The sequence below is a fragment of the Mastomys coucha genome, unplaced genomic scaffold (assembly GCF_008632895.1).
Source record: "Mastomys coucha isolate ucsf_1 unplaced genomic scaffold, UCSF_Mcou_1 pScaffold8, whole genome shotgun sequence".
Taxonomy (NCBI): domain Eukaryota; kingdom Metazoa; phylum Chordata; class Mammalia; order Rodentia; family Muridae; genus Mastomys; species Mastomys coucha.
In genome coordinates, this window is record NW_022196914.1 from 2,973,454 (window position 1) to 2,996,486 (window position 23,033).

The window sequence follows — 23,033 nt, forward strand, 5'->3', positions numbered from 1 at the left end:
ATAATAGGAACTGAACAACTGGGGCACAAAGGCTCAGCCAGCGTGATGAGAACACAGAGAACCCACAGCCCAGATGTGTCTTCAAATCAAAGTTCTACAAATGAGATTCTTACTTCTGAGAAACTCGGAACTACCTACTTAAATCTACATACCTCTGGCCTTTGAAAATGGTCACTGAGCTACAGTGCTTTTGAAGAGGAAACTGCATTTCTGCAGCTCATCTTATGTCATTTGCATATGGAAGGGTCCCCTGCTGAGGTGGAAAATAAGCTCTCAGGGGTCAACTCATTTTCAGAATTCGGGGCCTCATACTTCTTAAGGGTGGGTGTAAAAAATCTAGAATTCTTTCTTCCTGGCATTGTCTTCTTCTTTTTTTAATTTTTTTTTTCAATTCCTTCAATCCTCCCTCTTCCCTTCTCACTGGAAATGGCACCAGATAATTCTTCATTTGTCCCTACAAGCACACAAGAAATACATACTGAATGAATTAAACTCTAGATTAAACTTAGTTTCCCTAAATGAAACATCGCAAGTTTCATAACAAATAATAGCAAGTGTATGTATGTATGTATGGGGGAGCATCAAAAGGAGAAATATGAATGTAAGCTGAAGGACTCACTACCCTTAAAGGTATGGGTATTGAGGAAGGTCTATTTACCCTTAAAGGATCTGTTGAAATATGTAATATATTATAATAAATTACAGACTTCAAGGAATCTAAGGATATAACTGCTTAGATAGGCATAGGTCGCAGAGTTAACTTCCAAGATTGTTATTTGTGAACATTCATATTATCAGCAAAAAAGAAGTTTCCATGTATTCAAATCATCTGTCCCAAACAAATGGGTACTGTTCTGTGATTCTGTATAATCAAGTGAAAGTGAGTGATATTTCATAAGGTTAATATGAGAATTAAGTTAGCTAACCCATACATGATGTTTAGAATGATGTCAGGTATATTATAATTACTCCATGCATGTTAGGATGCTGCTTTTTCCTTTGGATAGCATATAGGATTCTACTATAAACATGTTGGCTGACCTATATCCTTTTTCAAGCAGGTGGTAAATATAATATGTACTTCACTAAGTTGACAAGCTAAGTGAAAGTATGCCACTAGATTCCCGTAAAAAGACAAGGCAGGAAAGACATGATATTTAACCTTTGAGTCGATAATAGTGTCTAAGAATGTACATGTATTTGTTATAAAAATAGTAAGGTTAGAATTTATTTGTGATGTTAATCAACAATATCAAATAAACTTCATATAAATCTGTAATACAGGTGTTGACCTGAATGATGTAAAGCGGTGTCTTGGGTTTCAACTGGATGTATCTCTACATATTCCTCTACATGCCAGCTTAGAAGGACCATCATTCACAGCAGGTGTTAATCAGAATAATTGCATAAAGACAGGTGGTGGGAAAACTGGTAAGTATGAGCCAGTTGGTTGGTTAGAGGGAGACAAGCAGAGCCAAAAGCTAAAAGTATTGCCTCTTGTGACATAATCAGCACTCCTTACCATCTTCAATTAGAAATGTCGGAATTACTCATGGAGAACGATTTTGTGTTTCCTCAGTCACTATGAGCACAGGTAGCCCACAGATACATATCTGTCAATGTCATTGCTGTGCAAGGGACTGCTCCTCATACACTGATCTGTATATCTTTTGTGGCAATGACAGAAAACTAGGGTGGAAAAGTATATTAAGGACCAGTTTCTTTTTCTCCTTAATTTTTTCACAAGGTTTGAAATGGGCTAATGTAGAGTCTTGTATCAAGTACCGAGAACAAGACCTAAATCATACTCCTAGAGTTACTTTCAACTTGGCTTCATTAGCTAAGTTTTCCTCAGCATCCAACCAGTGCAACACCTGTTTTGGAACTCTAAATGTCTTCGTTAAAGTATAACCTTCTCTTGTTAATGTTTAGCAAGTTTACAAGCATGAAGGTGTGCTGGAGACATCACATCTTCCCCTAATTAGAAATACTTAAAATTATTTTGATTTAAAAATTTTTATTAACTTTTTGTTTGTTTGTTTGTTTGTTTTGTTTTGTTTTGTTTTTTTCGAGACAGGGTTTCTCTGTGTAGCTTTGGCTGTCCTGGAACTCACTCAGTAGACCAGGCTGGCCTCGAACTCAGAAATCCGCCTGCCTCTGCCTCCCAAGTGCTGGGATTAAAGGCGTGCGCCACCACCGCCCGGCTTTAACTTTTTATTTTAAATAAAAAATGCTTCTGATTCACCTCTAAAGAGATAACTGATGGTGAAGGAGCTATAGGGAAGAAAGCCGGCCATTGTTTAAAGCATATCTACTTGTGGATATAATTGACACTACCAAAGGGAATCACCATCTTACACCATTAGGTTATTGGCATGACCTTAAGCTACTTGTTCTACCACATCACCTCAGATTTCTCAATTGTACCAATGATGAAAGATAAACAAAAATATCTTGTGGTTCTTCTTCAGTTCTAAAGCTTCATGACTCTAAAAGTTTTAGAAGTGTTTAAAGTGTTTGAGTGTAGAGAGAGAGAAACAAAAGAGAATAGGATTTGGGAGTAGGAACAAGTTTACTTTTATATAATTTTTTACACACTGTTTCTATAATACCAAGATAATTTAACATGTACTACACACAATAAAATTACAAAGAAAAAATTTCAAAAATATATAGAATACACACAAAGTCATGTTAGTTTTCTTATATGTACTATCTAGGTCAATTGTACCACTGTTATTTTTCAAAAGATAGATGATAGAAATCTACAATTGATCACTGAGGGAAAAAATGCCCTCCTAGATTATGGAAGGAAGATTTATGTGAGTAATGTTTACAATTAAATATTTGCAATAAGCTATCCTAAGAAGGCATTCGTACACATTTATCAAATGCTATCCGAATAACAGACCACATAGTTGCAAATGCTTCTTTCTTCAAGTTCTTCTTGTTCTTCTAGTAAACATCACCCGTGATAACATCATAGATGACGTTATTTCATTCATAAGAGGAGGGACCAGGAAGCAAGCAATTCTCCTGAAAGAGAAGCTTCTCAGAGGAGCCAAGACAATTGATCCAACTGACTTTGCCAACTGGGCCTCATCCTTGGATGATGCTCCAGCTCTCATTACTCAAAAAGTAAGGAATGTTTCTCTTTTTTTATTGGATATTTTCTTTATTTACGTTTCAAATGTTATCCTTTTTCCTGGTTTCCCCCTGGAAACTCTCTATCCCATCCCCCATCCCCCTGCTTCTATGAGAGTGCTTCCCCACCCATCCTCTTCTACCTCCCCACCCTGGCATTCCCCTACACTGAGGCATCAAGCCTTTACAGGACCAAAGGCCTCTCCTCCCATTGATGTCTGATAAGGCCATCTTCTACTACATATGCAACTGAAACCATAGGTCCCTCCACATGTACTCTTTGGTTGGTGATTTAGTCCCTGAGAGCTCTGAGACATCGGATCGGTTGATATTGTTGTTCTTCCTAGGGGTTGCAAACTCCTTCAGCTCCTTCAGTCCTTTCTCTAACTCCTCCATTGGAGACCCCATGCTCATTCCAGTGGTTGGCTTCGAGTATCTGCCTCTGTCAGTGTCAGGCTCTGGCAGAGCCTCTCAGGAGGCAGCTATATCAGGCTCTTGTCAGCAAGAACTTCACAATAGTGTCTGGGTTTGGTGATTGTATATGGAATGGATCCCCAGATAGGGCTGTCTCTAGATGGTCTTTCCTTCAGTCTCTGCTCCACACTTTGTCTCCATATTTCCTCCCATGAGTATTTTGTTCCTCCTTAAGAGAGAAGATTATGTCCTTTTCTTACTACACATCCCAGTAAGTTCAAATAACAGTTGCCTTTGTAAGACAGAGGTGCCCATATTTGGATGCCCTCATGTGGCTTCCATGGAAAGAATGGTAGAAAAGAAAGGCATGGGGTAGAGTCAGACTGGAATAAATTCCTGCTGCTATCTGTCACTCTCTTGATGGGAGCCATTTCTGATTTCTACAACAGTAAATTCTGCAGCTCTCCAGGTGTTCCTGAGGATTTATTATAATAGTTCATAGTCTATAGCACAGCTTGGCACAAGACAGTCACCAAAAATGAATAGTTCTCTTCCATCTGCCTTTGACTCTCTTGTCTTCTCTGGGTATCATGTATTATCTCCCACCCAGGCATCATGACTCATCTAAGAGCCATGAAATGGATGTTCATAATGCTCTGACAAACATAAAACCAAAGATGAATAATTCTTGTGATCAGAGAACCAATCTTCTCCCTCTCTCTTTCTTATTGTCCAGTTGTGCTCAAACTCCTGAACTTCAGTGATTCTCCTACCTCAGCCTTTTGAGTAGCTGAAATTACAAACATGCTCCTTTTCTTTTTTTTTTTTCTTTTTTTTTTTTTTTTTTTTTTTTTTTTTTTTTTTTGGTTATTCGAGACAGAGTTTCTCTCTGTAGCCCTGACTGTCCTGGTACTCACTCTGTAGACCAAGCTGGCCTCGAACTCGGAAATCCGCCTGCCTCTACCTCCCAAGTGCTAGGATTAAAGGTGTGCGCCACCACCGCCTGGCTAACATGCTCCTTTTCTGATTTTAAGTTTTGATTCTGTTTTATCAAGCTGGGTCTAACTTTAGTCTGGCTTGTCTTGAACTCTCAGAAATTCTACCTTAGCCTCCCAAGTGTTAGGGATACAGATGTAAACCCCCAGAACTACCTCCTTTTTTCTATAACTATAATAATATTCAATCTAGGAAATCTTGAGTCTGCAACCTCCTTCCTCTTGAAGCAGGGGACAGGGATGATATGTTACCATTCTAAGGATGTAATTACTGATGCTATTTGGTTGCATCTTTCCACTTACTGTATTGTTGGAAAGCAGTTTTTTACTTGCTTTTATAGCTTTTAACTTTCCATGTGTGCCTTATGGTTTCTCCTTTTCAGTCCAATTCATCTTTGTTCATAATATCAGTTTTATTACATTTTACAAATGTTGATGTTTTTTGATAGTACTACTTTTTGAAAAATTTTAGTTCTTTGCTCTATTCTATGGTCTTTAAAGAGTTAATTAGAGCCACTCAAACTATCTCACTTATAGGAGGGAAGAACTCAGAAATTGAATATTGCAATCAATTTCTGCATTTTGGTTGTAGACCTGAAGCCTTTAGCAGAGGTACACACATAACTTCACACAAGCTTAGGAAGCTAAGGTAGGACGACTTCAAGTTCAAGGCATGCCTAGTCGCCTCAGAGAAATTCTGCCTTAAAATTGAAGATAAAGATGAAGGAGGAAGGAATAAAGGAAGATACAGAGGGAGGGAAGGAAGGAAGGAAGGGTAGAAAAAGGAAGAAAAGGAAGAAGATGGATGAATAGATAGATAGATAGATAGATAGATAGATAGATAGATAGATAGATAGATAGACAGATAGACAGACAGACAGATATAGATAGATAGATGATATATAGATAGATAGATAGACATAGACAGATGATAGATGATAGATAGATGATTGATTGATAGATAGATAGAAATAGATGATAGATAGATAGATAGAGATAGGTGATAGATATAGATAGATGATAGACATATGATAGATAGATAGATAGATAGATAGATAGATAGATAGATAGATAGACTGATAATGTAAGCATGAACCCACGAGTTAAGCTAGAACAACAACAACAAAAAAGGCATTTCCCACTAATTAGAAAAAATGAAAGTGAAAAATTTGCTAGAATAAAAAGATAAAATCAAAAGAAGCCAATTTGTTAAATATAAATTTTATTCAAATCCACTATTATGGATTCAGTAATAAAATTTTAGCCAGAAGATTTTAAGTAAGGAAAGAATTGAAGACCCAACAGATGACATCAAGCTGGCTTGTTCTCTCAGCTCTGTAAACCAAGTTCAGTCTGTCCTTTACAAAGGGATCCAAGACTGGTCTCTGGTAAAAAGTGCAGCATGTTTTAGAGCTGGCAATTCACATCTGTGGGAATAAAGGCTCTACTGAAATGTCCCCACTGTATCTACTAGAATATTCAAAGACACTCATCAGCTCAGTTAACACAGTACCCTGGCTGCGTGCAGCACATAGTGTATCCTATTTACCATTTGGATCTTCAGATTAGTAAAGGTTCTGTCCACTCTAGTTGTCTAAGTTTCCTCCTCCATAAATTGAAAGCCTACTTAATTCACATCAATGTCCTACCTAGAGAAATGGCAGCTGTATTTTTCCAAGCACCACTTTGTAAGTATATCTTCTTACAGAGAACATTTCAAAAAGGAGAAACTGTTATATTTTTGGTTAAATTCCCTGGGCATTTTTAAATCCCCAAAGAGAAATGAAATACAATTAAACTTGACCTTCAAGCACAGTATGGTAACATCTACCTGTAATCCCATCTATTCAGTAGGATGACGTAGAAGAATGACAAGTTTAAGGTCAGTCCTGGGCAACCTAATGAGACCTTGTCTCAAAAAAGATAAAAATGGATCTTCAGATACATCTTAATGGTAGATCACTTGCCTAGCATAGACAAAGACCTATACTAAACATCCATGTGACAACACACACACACACACACACACACACACACACACATACACACCAAGTTTAACCTTAAAATAGATTGTAAGGACCTTTGCTCTTAGAAGTCTTGTGGAAGTGGAACTTTGGGTGGCCGGTTACTTATTTCAGCAGGTAGTTACGGCCTGTGTTCAGTAAATCTCCTTTAGACGACGAGGAGGATTCTTTTGTCTGTAGATATGTCAAGCACTAGGGATGCTCTTAATACAAAAATAATTATCTTTCTACATAATCATACAAAACTCTACAGACTCTCTCCCTACTACCCTACACCATTACATTGTATACAACCCTTTTCAGCAAATTAAATCAATCAGTGATCTACATTCTTAAGGTTGCCAGGTTCATCTTGGAAGAACAACCAGGAAGTCCCATTATACAAAGTAAAACAATTGATGATTATGATGCTAGTGATATATGTTGTTTCCTATACTAAAGTGACCACGGTGGTACTATACTAAATAAAGCTTTCGATATCCCAATATCTAACTCTTGGCCTCTCTCTGTACAGAGTATATAGGCTGGCCTATTGTCTCTGTATTTACTTTTGTCATAGTCTTTGACTTTCAGAAAAAAATGTTAATTGTACTTTCAGCTTGCTTGTATCCTGACACAAATATTCTACATTTCTTCTCCACAGACTAGCTGAACTTTGGGGGTTTTTTCCCCTTATATCCACTGTTACAATCAAATCCTTAAAATGTCAGCAGAGAGACACTACAGCTATTACAGATTACTAGAGAGATATGAAGCTTACAACTTCTGCCAAAGCAATAGCAGCTAGATGAGTATAGTTGTAATTTAATACACTGGCTTCCTGTAAGGTTTTGTTTTACCATTATAAGAAACATGATTATGTAAGCCTGCTTCATTTTCTAAAAGGATGTTATGTAATACAGTATTCTTTTTATGGGAACTCATGGGAAATATTAGTCCTTAATCTCGTTTTTGAGGGTTTCTCATATCCCTGGGATTGATAAATTCCATTGTGTGTTATTCAGTGAACTAGAAGATGTAGCCACACTTGTTGCACACCTGGTATAAATGAATGTGTTATTCTGGCTTGAATTGTATTCCTTGGCATCCCTTTTGCCCCTCAGATTGTCTGTTCTCAGCTTTTCTTTTCACTTTCCCATTCCCCTTCACCACTCTCACCTTTGAATAATCTATATTCAGTCTTTCTCAAATGCCAGGAGGTACAAGTGAGTGTTGAACAGATCTACCACTTTGTTCTGTTATACAATTCTTATCAAACATGCACTGGATGTTGCTGACAACTAGTGCCTTTATGGGCCAGATGTTAGTGTTCTGTGGGCTAAAGCCATAATGGCAGAGTGAACATTGTGTCTAACTCTCTTGTATGGGGTAAAAGGTAATTCTCATTCTATTATGAAACCACATTTGGTACACATTGCTAACTACTTTGGATGTCTGGAAGAGATGTTAATGTGATTAATATCAAACTTGGTATTTTAGCAAGTTTCATGATAAACTGTGTCCACTTAAATATATCTACAATGACAAGAGAGCTATCTATCAAGCATAGGAGAAAAACTCAAAACCTTTTTTTTACTTAGTAGAAGACAAACTTGGTCATAAAAAGATGGGGTGTGCAGAAAGGCTTGCAGGGCTACATGGGAACTCTTCTCTGTCTGCCTGTGGTAGTTTTGACTCCAGGATTTAAGCTTCTTAGAAACTATCACTGCAGCCTGTCCTTCATCTTTATCTCTTTGAACACTATTTAGATAGTTTTATCCAAACCATTTCCTCCTTGGCCCTCTATTCCTGTATCTTTGATTATCTAGCCTTGACTTTCTTTTGAAGGCAAAACAAGATAAATATCTTTTCTCAAAAATCCAAAATAACTCTACCATATGCTTACCCAGTTTGTGCCAATGTGGCAGAATGGGGGAAAGTTTTTGTTCTTCTATATAAATAGAACAGAGCTGAAATAGGAGTTAGGGTACTATGTAGCCTAAACCATATTAGTAGACACTTGGTTTGCTTTAGTAGTTCTTGAACTAGTCTGGATGTGAGCCCATTCTCCCTTAAAAGTATTGTGAATAGCTTCTCCCACTTCGGGCTTCTTGATTGATGATATGGTTGATAACATATTCCCCCTCTCATTCTTTTTTACTTTTAAATGTAACCTCCATGATAGCATGTATCAGGACTACTTTTCATCACTAGTGTACCCTCAAAGGTTAACATCATATCGAGCAATAATCTTCCCCCAACCAATGAATTAGTGTTGTCAGTGAATGAGTAGAGGGTGTTTTACAAGTTCTTCTGCAGAAAAAGACATGATTGGATATTTTCTTTCTTACAGCTGTCCCCTATATATAATCTCATTCCTTTGAAAATAAAAGATGCATACACAAAGAAGCAAAATTTGGAAAAGGCTGTTGAAGACTATATGGATGAATTCAGTGCTAAAAAGTGTTACCCATGTCAAAACGGAGGTACAGCAATTCTTCTGGATGGACATTGCCTGTGCTCCTGCCCAATCACGTTTAAGGGGATCGCCTGTGAAATCAGTAAACAAAAACAGCCTTGAGGTGAGATGAACTTATTTTGCTATTACTAAGGACAAGAATATCCATCTCATGGTTAGTTAATATGAAAATGAGCTCTTAAATTACTTTTTAAAGAACTCCCATGCTATATCACATATAGTCTAAATATATTACTATTGAGTAGTGAATATTGACAAATTAGCCCTCGTGTGCTCTCTATATTATTTAAGCAGATAGATAGATAGATAGATAGATAGATAGATAGATAGATAGATAGGTAGGTAGTAGGTAGATAGATAGATAGATAGATAGATAGATAGATAGATAGATAGGTAGGTAAGTAGGTAGGTAGGTAGGTAGAGAGATAGATAGATAGATAGATAGATAGATAGATAGATAGATAGATAGATAGATAAAGAGATAGATAGATAGATAGGGATATCAAGTTGTAGTTACTGTACTACTACTCTCTCCTTTCCTCTCCCTTTCTTTTGTGCTTACATTGCTTCCTTCCTTCCTTTCCTTTCTTCTTTCACTCCTGGCTATTGTAATTTATAGGCAGGATACAGATGTTCAATCCTGAACCCAAGTCAATTAACATCTCTAGTGAAAGCTTTCTGATTTCCCTAAGAATTAATTCTCCGCGAAAGCATTTCCTTTCACTTTCCACTTTCCCTTCGTTATTGCAGCATACATTACCTTGACCCTTCCAACACCACACGAACAACATCTCCTTCTAGTTTAAAACTGTGCTTCACCCATATGTCTTAAACATCACTGTAGCGTGGCTGCCTAGATATTGGACTTCATCACACCAGATAATAGGGAAAGGACATATGCATATGTTTATGGGCCCGAAGTTGAAGTCCTATTCACCATTAAGACTTGACATCCTTTTGTTTTCTATAGGAAACAAAGCAAACCCTGGTTCACATGGAAGGGGAAAAAAAAAGGACAAAAAAAATCCCAGGACTTTCCAACTTAGGATCCTACCCTGGAGCGAATCCTTACTGCCAAGTGGAAAGCAGCTTGCTTCATGGAAATCCTACCAACCTCTGATGCTGTCTCTGTTTTAGGTCTCCAGTGCCTTTCTTCCCTCTTTAATGCCTATAATGCTTCCATTTTTTATTCCCTAATGAAGAGTCAGCAGTGAGATATGCCAGGGCTGCCTTTTCCCACAGGCAATGCCAATCTCTTGCTAATAAAACAAAATTAAATTAAAAACAGAATGCAGTGCTAAAAGGCTTTAAGTAATTGCCAAGCTGCTTTGTATGATTAATATATTCCACCCGTTCCATTACTAAGTCTGTACCATGTAATTTAGCTCTTATTTACGTAGTTGTTTCATTGGCTTGTTCGTTTATATGTGCATGTGCCCAGTTGGCAGATGCTGAACACCTACCACATACACAGGGCTGGGCTCGTATTAGGCTTTGATGTCCAACTTTACTGTAAGTGTCTAAGAGAAAGGGCCGCAATCTGTAAAGCAAAAAAATTTAGGTTAAGTTAAATCTTACGAAATGACCTCTGTTTTGCACAAACTCCAGCAATTTCCGACAGTTGTTTTGAGTTGACTTCTGAGCTGTGTAAGGTAAAGCTGCTCACCAAAGGAGCTGATTTAAAGTAGCTGCAGTCTTCCCATTAGATCATAGCAAGACGTGTGTGTGTGTGTGTGTGTGTGTGAGAGAGAGAGAGAGAGAGAGACAGAGAGACAGAGACAGAGACAGAGACAGAGACAGAGAGACAGACAGAGACAGAGAGACAGACAGAGACAGAGAGACAGGCAGAGAAGGAGTGTGATAGGGAAAGGGAGAGGAGTAGGAGAGAGAGAGAAATTGAGCATACATGTGCACCCACACACACACACATGTAGAGGGCAAGACAACCTTAGTGCTGGTCTTTGCATTCCACCTAAGACAGGATCATTTTCTGTTGTTTTGATTTGTGTTCTAGTGCACTGTAGACTAGCTGTTCTTGAGTTTCAGGGGACTCTTCTGCTTCTGACCCCATTTCTCCATAAGAGTTCTGGGGTTGTAGAGACTCCCGGCAGGTGTCTGGCTGTTAGTGGGCTCCAGAAGCTCACTCTCAGGTCCTCGTGCTTACATGGAAAGTGCTTTTATACGCTGAGTAATCTCTACAGCCCAGAGAACTTTTGTTTTTTTAAAAAAGTTTTAAAAGAAAGAAAAAATAATAGGGGTAAAGAAAGAGTAGAAAGAAAGAAGAGACAGCAGGAGATAGAAAAGAAGAGAATAAAGAAATTGGGGGAGGGGTGTCAAAATGCTAAGGGAAAATGCAAACTCAAAATTAGCTATTGTATAATTAAATATAAGTATCACATAGCATGCCAATTTCAATGCTATTCTTACAATTAAGTACTTCATACATCTATAAATTTAGATTTCTTTCAGTTCACAAATAATTCTCAAAAATGGGTGTGATTACTGAGTACATAAATTATTCACAGGCAAATATTTTCAAAGGTGAATTTTTAAATTACTTCTCAAGACTTTTAACAGAAAACAAAAATGTTACTGGGTATGAGATGGATTGTAATACAGAATATTAAGTTTGATGTGGGGGACAGTACTCAAAGTAATGACTCCTTGGAACTTAAATTTATCTAGTGAGCTCAAAAGAAATCTCATCTTTTGTACCCAAACACTATATTAATCAGAAAGAATTGGGATTTGTTAAATACAAATAAATTCAGAATTCTACTCTTAATCCACTATTGAGAGGTTTTGATAGGGGAGTCTCTGGAGAGGCAGGCAAAACTAGAGTAACTATTAAGAATTATTTTCATGATTCTGACTTGCAAATAGCAAACAGAGAATGTGAGGACGATCTGTCTGCCACCTCTGTCACTCCACTAATTGCCAGAGTTCACTCAGCTCTTGGGCTGGCTGGGTGGAGGTGGGGGGGTACCCCTCTCCTCCCTCCCTGTTCCATGTGTGTCCCTCTGAAGCTTGGTTGAAAAGAACAAGGAAGCCAACCTTTCCCAAACAGAGGAGGACTGGTCCTCAGACAAGGGTAAGAGTAGCAGTGCTCCCCTGCTAGAGCCTCCTAAGAAGCTCTAAGATGTCAAACAGAAAAGAACAGAAACTTGATCAGACCTCCTAGAGTTGGCTTACTCATTTATCATAGTCCAGAAAGGGATGGATGGTAACCACGGAGATGGTCTAGGTCATTGCACTCTAGTCAATGTCAAAGGCATAGTCATAGACATTGTCATGCTTTCTCCTCCCCCCCCATCTCTCTCTCTTTCTTTCTCTCTCCACCCACCCTCAGCAAGTACCCTGCTGGTGAGCTACACACTCATCCCCAGGATCATTATTGAACAATCCTTTAACTTCAAATTCAAATGTGGACTGTCTGGCAAAGTACTTTTCCAGCAGGGTGCACTCTTGAGACATCACATACAACCCAACAGTGATCTGTGCAAAGCAGAAAGTCTCTAACTCTAATGGACAAGGGACAGCTAGATAGGAGGGGTGATGTACTGAGCAAGAGGCATTCTATGTACTCATCTGTTTGGGAAAACTAGGTGCACCTTTGTCCGTGCAGTGAGGGCAGTGTGGCTGTCACATCCCACGTGCCCTCAGAAGGGGTACATCATCATTCTGGGAAAGACACATGTGAGGGTAATCGCCCTCTGGAGTTCAAACTGCAGATTAAAAACCCTCACACTGAACCACTATTGAAAGAGGCCATTATCAAAAGGATTCAGGTAATTAGATGAGTAATGGTGTTTCCTGGGTCTTGGTGGGCTGAGGAAGGGCCAGAACCTTCTGGGTGGTTACGGGTTGCTCTTTTCACACGTGGGTTGCTTATTCATTTCTTATCATTGACAATTAAAAGAAACTGGTTGACTCTCATATATATATGTATATATATGTATATATATATATATACATATTATACATATATACATATATACATATATATACATTATATATATACACACATATATATATGTATAATATATACATATATATGTATATATGTATAATATGTATATATATATGGGTTTGGGAACATATTCTCACCCAGCCTCACACCATTGTCTGTCCCCCACAGCCATTTAACTATATGGGGCTCAACAAAAGCAGCTTCTGAGTGTGTGCTAAACAGTTACATATGAGAGAGAACCTAAAATGGTGGGTCAAATATATGTTTAAATTTGCTTTTTAAATGAAATTTTTTCATACACACATAATTCACAGGATAGTTAACATCTCTCCACTTCTCCCGCTCCTTTTCCCTCCACCCTAATTTTATACCACATACATATGTTCATGCTAAGAACAGCAACATGCTCTAAGAGAAGGCAATAGTATGACTGTTTAACAATAGGACAAGTTACTGAATATGCCTAAGCCCTAAATATGCTCAGGGATAATAATACATCCTTCATAGAAAGGCTGTGCAAACTCATTAAGATCACTCAAGAACTTTGCACCTCTAGAAAGGTAGCCTACAGTAACAATTACTATTGTCATCAAACAAGGCTATTGGTCAAAATCCTTATAATTGTAGCATCTGTAACATTAGACAAACAAGAAGATTCAAATCTGAAAATTGGGAAAAATAGTACATGGCAGAACATCTCAGGAACTTGGCTCTAAACAATAGGTTTGGTAACAGCTGTTGTTGTTGTGAGGATTGTCTTAGTCTCTTTTGCCTAACAGCAAATGCTAAACAATCGCTTACAGCATCAGAGATGTGTTTCTTGCCTGTGTAGAGGCTTAGGACAAGATGGAGGGAGATCCCAGCAAATCCCATGGCTGGTGAAAGTGAGCTGTGCTTCACAGGGGGCCTCTCCTTAATTTGTCCTCAGATGATGGAAGGAGGAAATAAGCTTCCTTGGCCCCATTTGTGACGCTTCTAATCCATCTCACAGACTCAGCTCTCTTGACCTCACCATCTCTCAGCATCCCCACGTCTTAGTACCTTCACAGTCAGGATTAGGTCTCATTAGGTTCATGAAATTGGGGCAAGCAAGCATTCATAACAAATAGTCATTTGTTTGTTTTTTTTAAATATTATGGTAGCCAAACACAGATAGCATTCTGTTTACTCCTTTGGCTGTGCACAGTGACACATATCTGCAATCCTAAAAGGATTATAGAAAGAGGGAACAGATGTTTGAGGGCAGCCTGGATTACATTCAGAGATTTTGTCTAAAAAAAAAAAGATTTTAGATATGAGATAACAATTTTCTAACTTATTTTAAGTATTTATAAGTGTTCAGTTCAATGGCATTAAGTAATTTACACCAATGTGCAATATCCCCTGAACTTTTATTTTTTCAACTCAAATGGAAGCCCTGAACCTGTTAAGCAATGACTCCAGTCTTCATTTCTGGTTCCCACTCTTCTATTTTCTGTTTCTAGGAATTTGCCTATGTAAGGCATCACTTATGAATGGGACAACAGAACATTTGTTCTTTTGTGTGTGGCTTATTTCACTTAGCATAACGTGTCAAAGTTCACCTCTGCTGTAGCATATGTCAGTATTTAACAACTTGCCTTTGTTTTTGTGACAGTTTCATGTAGCCAGTGTTTATCTTGAATTTCTGATCTGACCCCTCCAACCCCCACTGCCTTTACTTCCTAAACATTATGACTATAGACCCTATAGACCCGTGTCGCAACACTCAGCTTCATGATTGTATTTTGGGTGACATAATACGATGCCTATACACCTTATTTTTCCATTTCTTTATGATGGACACCTGGATTGCTTTCACATTTGAATAATATTCCCCTGGAATTGAATGTATAATTATTTCACTAAGCCTCTGCTTTTGACTCCAGTCTTAGGGGCTGGGATATAGCTCATTTGGTAAAGTGCTTGCTCACTATGAATGAGACCCTGAGCCCAATCCCAGCACTTCATAAAACCAGGTGTGGTGGCACACACCTGCCAAATCAGGGGTAGGGGCTAGAGGCAGGAGGATTAAAATCCAATGTCATCTTCAGCTATGTCATGAGTGTGGGACCTGTCTCCAAAACCTAAAGAAGCAAACAATGCCTCTTGTATACGTCGAGAAGAAGTATTGTTGCTAGGTCATACATCAATTGAGGAGCACATAGTCTTTTCCATCAAAGTTGTAGCTTACAGTCTTGGTAATAATGTAATGTGAAATGAAAAAAAATTCATGTCACGATCTTGGTAACATCTGTTTCAATTTCTCACTATCTTACCAATACTTGGTACCTTTTGCTCTTTTTAAATAGACATCCTCATGAATATAAAGTATTATCTCAAGGGTATTAATTTGAATTTTCCTAATATTAGTAATATTGACCATGTTTCATGTGCATTATTGGACAGAAAAATGTATTCAACTCCTGTACCTATTTTGAATCAGGTAGCTTATTGTGTTGTTTACTTATAGAAGTTCTTTATATATTATGGATACTAATCCCTTGTCAGATATCTGATTTACAAATGCTACCTCCCATTCTGGAGTTCCCTTTTTAATCTCTTGGCAGTGTCCTCTGATGGACAAAAAGCCTCTAATGCCAATGAAGTTCATTTTTTTTATTTTTTCTTTTGTTGACTGAGATATTTATGTCATATCCAAGAAATTATGAGACCCAAAAGCCAGTGTTATCACGCTTCTCCAGGTTTTTTTTTTCTCCTAAGTGTTTTATAACTAAATTAGTTCTGATATTTAGGTCTTCAGTATATTTCAGTTTTATCAGATACATCATCAGGCTCTAGCCCATTCTTTTGCAGGCAATATCAAATCTTTCTAGTATCATTCATTGATTTGATAATTTTTTCCCAAAACACATGATAGCTTACTAAAGTTAGTGACGAAAGAATAGACTAAAGAAAAGACAGTCAGAATGACATTGAATTGCTTGAAAAACAGGTTCTAATATATTTGGTTTCAAAGACACATTATAGGGTCTCCTTCTAACATTAGGTAAAATACATGGACTTCCAAAACAACGCATAAGAATGCATTAGTGCTGCAAATAGAGACGAGGCTTAGTAACTAAGAACACTGTCTTCTTATCCAGGGGCACTAGGTTGGATTCCTAGCACCCATGTGGCAGCTCACAAGTATTTGTAACTCCAGGTATAGGGTTCCAATGCCCTTTTCTGCATTCTGTGAGCATTGACCACATATGGTGCATGGACATGCATGCAGGCAAGACAGCCATACACATAAGATAATAAAATATTTTTAAACAGAATGCCCTGGTAGTATAGAGGTAAGCATAGCTGCCTTCCAAAATGCATCGCAAAATTAATTATAGAAACATTTCCCTTCTAACCACCAGGAAGAGTTTCAGCAAGCTCTACCTATGTATGGGTAAGTTAATAGCAGGTTGAATAATTCTGTATGCAGAAAGGCTTCCTTCCAGGTGGCTCCCACATTGAGTACAAATGGAGAAATAGGGTGAGTCTAAGATTCAGAAAGTGTATATAGGACAAAACAGGGAGAATGTCACAAGGAAAAATGTAAAATCTAGAGATTTTATTATTTTACTATATTGAAACAAAATACTATTTTACTCGTTTACTATATTGAAAGAAAATAATCCCTATTTCTGAATCTTAATATAAGACTAAGAAAATAAATATGACTCTGTCTTATAGCCTCTTTGTCTGTAAAATCACAAGGCACAGCTGTTTATTTTCTAACTCCTGTGGATGATCCTTCCTGTTGGCAAAGAAACTTAGGAAGAAAAGGTGCTAGGAAGGAGGAGAAAGGGGAGAGGGAGGACATGAAGAAGGGTGGGGAGAGGGGAGGGAGAGGAGGGTGGACGGAAGAGCAAGAGGAGGGAGGACAGAAGAGGACAGTGTAAAGATCCACTCTTCTTCATGTATGACCTTTTCTCACTTCTGCCCACTGAAGTGCGAGTCATCACTTCCCTGTCAGCAAAGACAGAGCCCTTGCCTCTGAAGGTGTGCGCATCAGTTCACTTCTTCAACTGGGTAAAGGACACAAAAATATGACAGACTGCTCTTAGAGCGTGCGTCTGAGAAGAATAGGCATGGACTCAAGAAGTAAGAAACAAAGGACACAACAGACCCACAGAGTTTCGAGTCTCCAAATCCCTAAGGAAAGGGTGAGACATGAGCTAGAAACCCAACAGCAAAACCACAGACTTTGGGATTCGAGGGTAAGCTGTGGCCTTTGTCTTTTCGTTCGCTGTGTTAGTTGGGATGATGAAAGACTGTTTAGAATCTGCGTTGCTTTTCCACACTCCTGCTATAGCATGGTTATAGTATATATAATAAACAGCCGCCTGGGTTCACACGGGAGGAACAGCTGTTCCTTGCCCTTCTAGACTTTAAACATAACTTTCTCTTCCAATTGAAACATATTAAGGACTCTTCTTTGACCAAAGGGTGAGTTCATTTGTCACTGAAAGCCAATAAAATTCTTTCTTCCAGATCCTTGATGTTTCAAGAGATTTTTTAAGACTTTTTAAAATTTTATGCACATAAGTGTTTTGTCTGCATACCACATGCCTCCCGGGTGTCCTTGGAGACCAGAAGAGGGTACCAGATCCCCTGGAACTGGTTGTGAGTGGAGGCTGGCCCCAGGTTCTCTGCAAAAGCAACAATTGCCCTTCACTGCTAAGCCATCTCTTTGGCCCCTGAACAGCTTTATTTTTATTATTTTCAATTATAAATAGGTGTGTGTGCGCACGTGGGCATGTTCACATGAATGTAAATGGCTGTGGAGGTCAAATCCTCCAGATTCCCCTGGAGGCCCAGTTATAATCTGAAAAAGCAACAGTCACTTTTACCTGCTCAGCTACGACGTCTCCAGTTCCCAAATTCTTGATGTTCTAAAATACAATTTGCTTCCCTACAAAACAGAAAGGGAAAAACAACGACAAAAACAAAACAAAACAAACAAACAAACAAAAACAGACTCATGTTTTAAAAACAAAAAGTAAAAGAGAACGTTGCCTAATTAAGGAAGTACCCACTCAACTTCCTTAACCATACCTCTTCCGGCTTTCCCTCTTCCTGGCTTAGGATATCCTTGAACTCCTATGAATCTGCTTCCAAAGTCTGAGTTGCCCTTTGCTGGCACAGTCCAAAGGCATGGGAATCAAATGACACAAGATTATAAAGTAAGGGTTTTAGTTGACCTTGCTGGTGGGATGGGGTTGGGGGTAGGGAGTCAGGTCTCTAACCAAGCCTGAGTTTGATTTGGCATCAATGAGCAGCAGTGCACCCCTCTCAGGGCATGGTTCCTTCCGTTTCAGCTGAGCAAGCTCCCACAACGGGCTTTGTGGGGTGGCATACACACGCACGCAGTATTAACATACAAAGCCATGTGCTATCTTAATCAGATTTTAAAAAGAAACCTATGAGCCCAAACAGGTCTTTTTAAGAAACTAATTCATGATCTGGAGGTGGGAGTAGGGCAGAGTGTGAAAACTAATTCTCACTGAAGGAGGTGAGAATCTGGTGAGCGGCCTGAGCCTAAGCCGGCCTGTGTGACATCATTGGAGAGCCAGCCGTAAAAGAAATACACTGAAAATGCATCATCTAGGGCTCAGCGGCAAGAACCCGGAGAAGGGAGGGGAGTGAGTATCTAGGGAGGCTTCTCGGAAGAGGTGGCACTGCCATGCTCTGCTCTCCCCTCTCAGATCTCCCATCCAGGCCTATTAGTGTTGGCCACCATGCTCCTCTGAGGATATAATTGGTGAGATGTTAAGAGTGTTTTGAAAACATGATCATTAGTGTTACTTAAAAATTGCCACTGCTTCTCCTTCCTCTACTTGTAAATTGACTTTTTCTTTTTTCTTTTTTTTCCTTTTCTTTTTCTTCTTCTTTTTTTTTTTTTTAACATTCAGTTGGTTTCTCTTCACAGCCCAATATGCCTAGGCCTCACCATTTCCATGTGGTTACTATGGTGACGGCTTAAGCTGCGGGCTCATTTCTCCTTTGCCTGAGCAAAAAATTATTTCCCGCAATGCAAATTGGAAAAGGGAGCACTGTTTGAAGAATTATCAACACTTTGCATTCCCTGAGCAACTCCTCTCTGCCAGGAGAAGGAATGCTTTTAGAGTTCAGTCTGAGAAGCAACTTTATCGTTTGAAATGTGACTTTGCCTTTTGAAGATGATCCCCCATGACACTGGTGCACATCTCTAGTGCCTTCGTGGGTTTCCTGCCTTATCATGTCACTCAGGGTCTGATGGATCTAACTAACTTCACAGGAAATAACTAACTTCACAGTCCCTGTGTTTCCCATCATTGCAAGCTACAGCACTTCACCTATCTCCTAAAGTTCCAAAAAATAAAAATAAAAACATATTGGATTTTTAGAGTCGGGAAATACAACGCATTGCCTTTCCTGTCTTAGCCAAAGTGTCTTCAAACTTCAGTAGCAGTGAGAGATGGACTTCACCCTGCATTTAGAGATAAACACAGGTTCAAATGGAAGTCACATGACTGAAATGACAGTGCTTGTTTCACTGGCTAAATGTTTAACGAGTGATTGCTAAGTTTCTGGTTACCATATAAGTTTCATTCAGTTTGGGGTATAGAGGGAATGGCAAACTAAGAACAAGCCATCATGTAGCACATGGTGAAAATTCCTCCAACAGCTTTGGACTCACCTAGGAGATTTAAACAAGTCCTGATGTCCGGGTTTCAACCCAAGGCTTGGAAGCTGAGGTGAAGTTTGCATAGTGGTGTGTTTTAAAATCTTCCTGAGTGAGTCTGGTGTACAGCCTAGCTGCAGACTACTGTTTTCAACTCCAACCAGTAGCTGCGCTGCGATAATGTCCACTCCAACAGATTGCTTCTGATGGTTCTATCCTAGTGCCTTTGTGTCCAAATGTGTCATGTCTAAACGCCTGCTTTCTATAACTCTGCTTTGCCCTGAGCGTTCTCCTGCATCCGTGAGTTGTTATTGGGTATCAGAGACCATGAAGTTTCCAGTTGCTGATGACCCTCCTCGATTAGGACCACACCTTAAGCTCCACCCCTCTTTATAATGCCTAAAGATGGTAGGGCAATCACCAGACTCCAGTCTATCCCTTGACCTGGCTTCTCAGTCATGCCTTGCTCCCTTGCCTCAACAATGATGCTATCTCTATTTCTAATTTCTCAGAAATATTTTCATTTTAAGAAAGAAATAACAGGGAACATATTTTCTCTTTAAGGCTTCATTTTCTGTGGACATGGTAGTGACCAAAGTTAGCTCAGTATCCAGGGCAGAAACTTAGTGACCCTGTGATAAATAAATAGCCAAGAACCTAGCAGAAGAGCTAGAATCCTGTAGCCCAGAGCTCAGAATCCAGCTGGCTTTCTATACTGTGGAACAGAAAATGACCTCGGCCCTTAAACTCACTTTGATATCAAACTCTACATTCAAAATAAATGAGATAAATACATATCAGGATATATTTAGAGTGACTGGTTGGGGAGGATGAGATCTAAAAGTGAAATAAAATACCGTGAACTATATCTAGTTCAGAATATAACTATTTAGCAATGTGAGCAATGGAAGCACTCGACACTAACAAGCAACACTCCACAATTAGCAAACGCATCACTTAGCTTCATGTTCACTGCGTTTTCTGAATGAAGTGAGTGGCATTCTGCGATATGCTTAATGAATATTTCTGCCACTTAAATTCCAGAACATGGGTTCTAATATATTAGAGTTGTCCATTAAATGCTCAGGACCCTTTTTTTTTTAATTTTATAGTTATCTTTTGCTCAAGTGGTATATATTCAAGTTTGAAACCTTGGAAACCAAGAGTGTAGAACAAAACAAGAATGACTTGCTGTACCTCCAGTTAAGCCAATCACTGCTAACATTTTAGTGTGGGTCCTTCACGGATGAATGGATGGATAGAGATGGATAGATAATAGATTGATAGATATAGATAGATGGATAAATGGATGATTGATAGAAAGATATATGATGATAGATAGATGATAGGCAGATAGATAGATAGATAGATAGATAGATAGATAGATAGATAGATAGACAGACAGATGTAGTCAGATAATAAACATATATACATTCACATATATCCAAAAATAGAGGCTTTTATATAAAATCAGGTTAGTAACACTGAAAATTTAGTATTCAGATACCTTTCAGTTTGGTATTATTCTTTCAGACTTCAGAGCTTCATCTATCCCTTCTCTTACGTTATCAATTATAACAAAGAGAAACAAAGTCAGTCTTACAACGTCCCTGGACTGAGATAAAATGCAAATAGAGCACTTCGATATCAGTGTGTGAAGGCTGGTTAGACCACACTGCTCGGAAAAGGAAGTAGGTTCTTCACAGCTAACTTGCACATTCATTGCCGGAGTGACAGCATCTGCAGGGTCACAGAGTGCAAGGCATATCAGCTCCTTCCAATAAACATGGTAAGTCATGGATTTTATGACTCTCTCTGGTCTCCAGGCAAACTCGCTCATCTTCTGTACTGGGGAAGAGAGGGGGCTCATTCCTAAGTTCTCACTACCTTTGGAATTGGCAATCGCCCACTGCTGTCCTTGTGCTGAGGAAGCTGCTGTGTCTACTCTGCCCTTTGAGATCGAGGCTTTGGAAGTTCCCTTTTCAGATTCTAGCTGTCAGAAGGGAGGAAAGTTTCTGCCTCACAGAAAGAAAAGTTCAGTTCTTTGTCTCTGACACTGAACAGGGTTGCATGACAGAGTAGTGCCATAGTTATGGTTCCTGGGTGGGCACCTTAGGTCTCCAACAAAGATTCCAGGGATGTGTGTTGGGCAGCTTTGAGGGTTTTGGAAAAGGAGTTATTTTGTCTGAAAATGCATTTTCCTATTTTAATTAAGCAAAGAAAACAAAACTCAAGTAACCCAAACCTTAGGGACAGGCTGTGTTCCCAAAGTTCATTGAAAGTCATTATTTGGAACACATTAAAATAGTGAGTGGGTTCCCAGGTGCACCACAAAAACTGGCTTAACCTATAATGTCACCGAGTCACACTAACATTTTGCTCCACAGTTTTTCCATCATTTACCTATGAAGAATCAACTCCCCTGAACTGGTAGGATTTTGCTCCCTGATTCAGGAAGAGAAACGTTTTTTAATCTCACAATCATCTCTGCTTACCACCCACCACCCATCAAGGAGTGGGAATATACCATCCTTTCTCTTGATATAGACAGTTACTTCCTTTGGTGGCGCCCACTGAGAAGATGGCATCTGAGACAAGGATGCCCATGGCTGCTGTAATGGGGAAAGTAGAGGGTTCCTCCAGAACTGTTTGAGGCTGGTCTGAGAAAGTGTGGAGGTCAGAGAGGATAACCTTGCACTGGAGGAAAGAGTGAGCAGGAAGAGAGACAGGGTGAGAGTTGCAGAGTCATGGGGAGGGGAGTGCCCAGCAGCTGGTAGAGGCACACAGCTCTCCCAGCAGCTATGTCTGCCGTCACCAAGACTGCAGTCTCCTCATGCTGAGACTTGGGAGTCCAGGGTTCTTGGAAAACAGTTTGACTTCGTTACTGATACTTCCCTCAAAACTGAAGGAGGGCACTATGGTTTACAGAGACTTACAGGGTACGGATTTCTAAAGGGAAGCAAGGTGACAATTAGGGGGAAGAAAAACGTAACTGACTTCTCTCTCATCAGAACTGCTGTTTTCTTACTGTAGAAGTAACACATCTTAACTCAAGAGCTTCTTGGGAATATAGATCTATAAAAATGAAACAATAAAGAAGTCTATAGTCCAAAGGGACAGTCTGTAGATTTATATCTATTATTCTAGAATTTCATCAGTCTAAATACATATTTTACAAGTATAATTTTCTGTGCTATTATATTGGATAAAGCTATTTCTCATTGTATTTTAATTTAAAATAACTTGACTAGCATCTAAGTTATAATGTCATTTTTAGTGATGGGATATTTTAAACACTTATGTGGTATCAATAATTTATCTCAATCATTTTCATATGATTGGGGAT

At 38.9% G+C, this 23,033-nt stretch overlaps 2 protein-coding genes and 1 long non-coding RNA gene across 6 annotated transcripts in view; 2 read left to right on the top strand and 1 right to left on the bottom strand.

Annotated features, from left to right (window-relative positions):
* The window catches only part of C9 (complement C9), a 49,162-nt gene extending 38,766 nt beyond the window's left edge, over positions 1 to 10,396 (top strand). Inside the window, exons 9-12 of one of the 3 annotated variants that reach the window (XM_031360737.1) lie at positions 1,285 to 1,431; positions 2,960 to 3,138; positions 8,910 to 9,138; positions 10,006 to 10,396. In XM_031360737.1, the coding sequence (XP_031216597.1) occupies positions 1,285 to 1,431; positions 2,960 to 3,138; positions 8,910 to 9,137 (554 nt within the window). In that variant the 3' untranslated portion in view covers position 9,138; positions 10,006 to 10,396. The remainder of the gene's footprint in view (positions 1 to 1,284; positions 1,432 to 2,959; positions 3,139 to 8,909; positions 9,139 to 10,005) is intronic. The other 2 variants (XM_031360735.1, XM_031360736.1) reach the window with 2 other exon arrangements.
* Positions 5,759 to 21,373, bottom strand: LOC116083933. The gene is made up of 5 exons (XR_004115946.1): positions 21,195 to 21,373; positions 17,874 to 17,935; positions 10,499 to 10,575; positions 9,027 to 9,106; positions 5,759 to 5,980 (listed from the first exon to the last, which is right to left on the bottom strand). It is a non-coding gene; the product is annotated as an uncharacterized LOC116083933 (long non-coding RNA).
* Fyb1 (FYN binding protein 1) overlaps positions 21,364 to 23,033 on the top strand; it is a 138,286-nt gene continuing 136,616 nt past the window's right edge. For both annotated transcript variants that reach the window (XM_031360730.1, XM_031360734.1), the window contains exon 1: positions 21,364 to 21,476. In XM_031360730.1, coding sequence (XP_031216590.1) covers positions 21,474 to 21,476 — 3 coding nt within the window. In that variant the 5' untranslated portion in view covers positions 21,364 to 21,473. The remainder of the gene's footprint in view (positions 21,477 to 23,033) is intronic.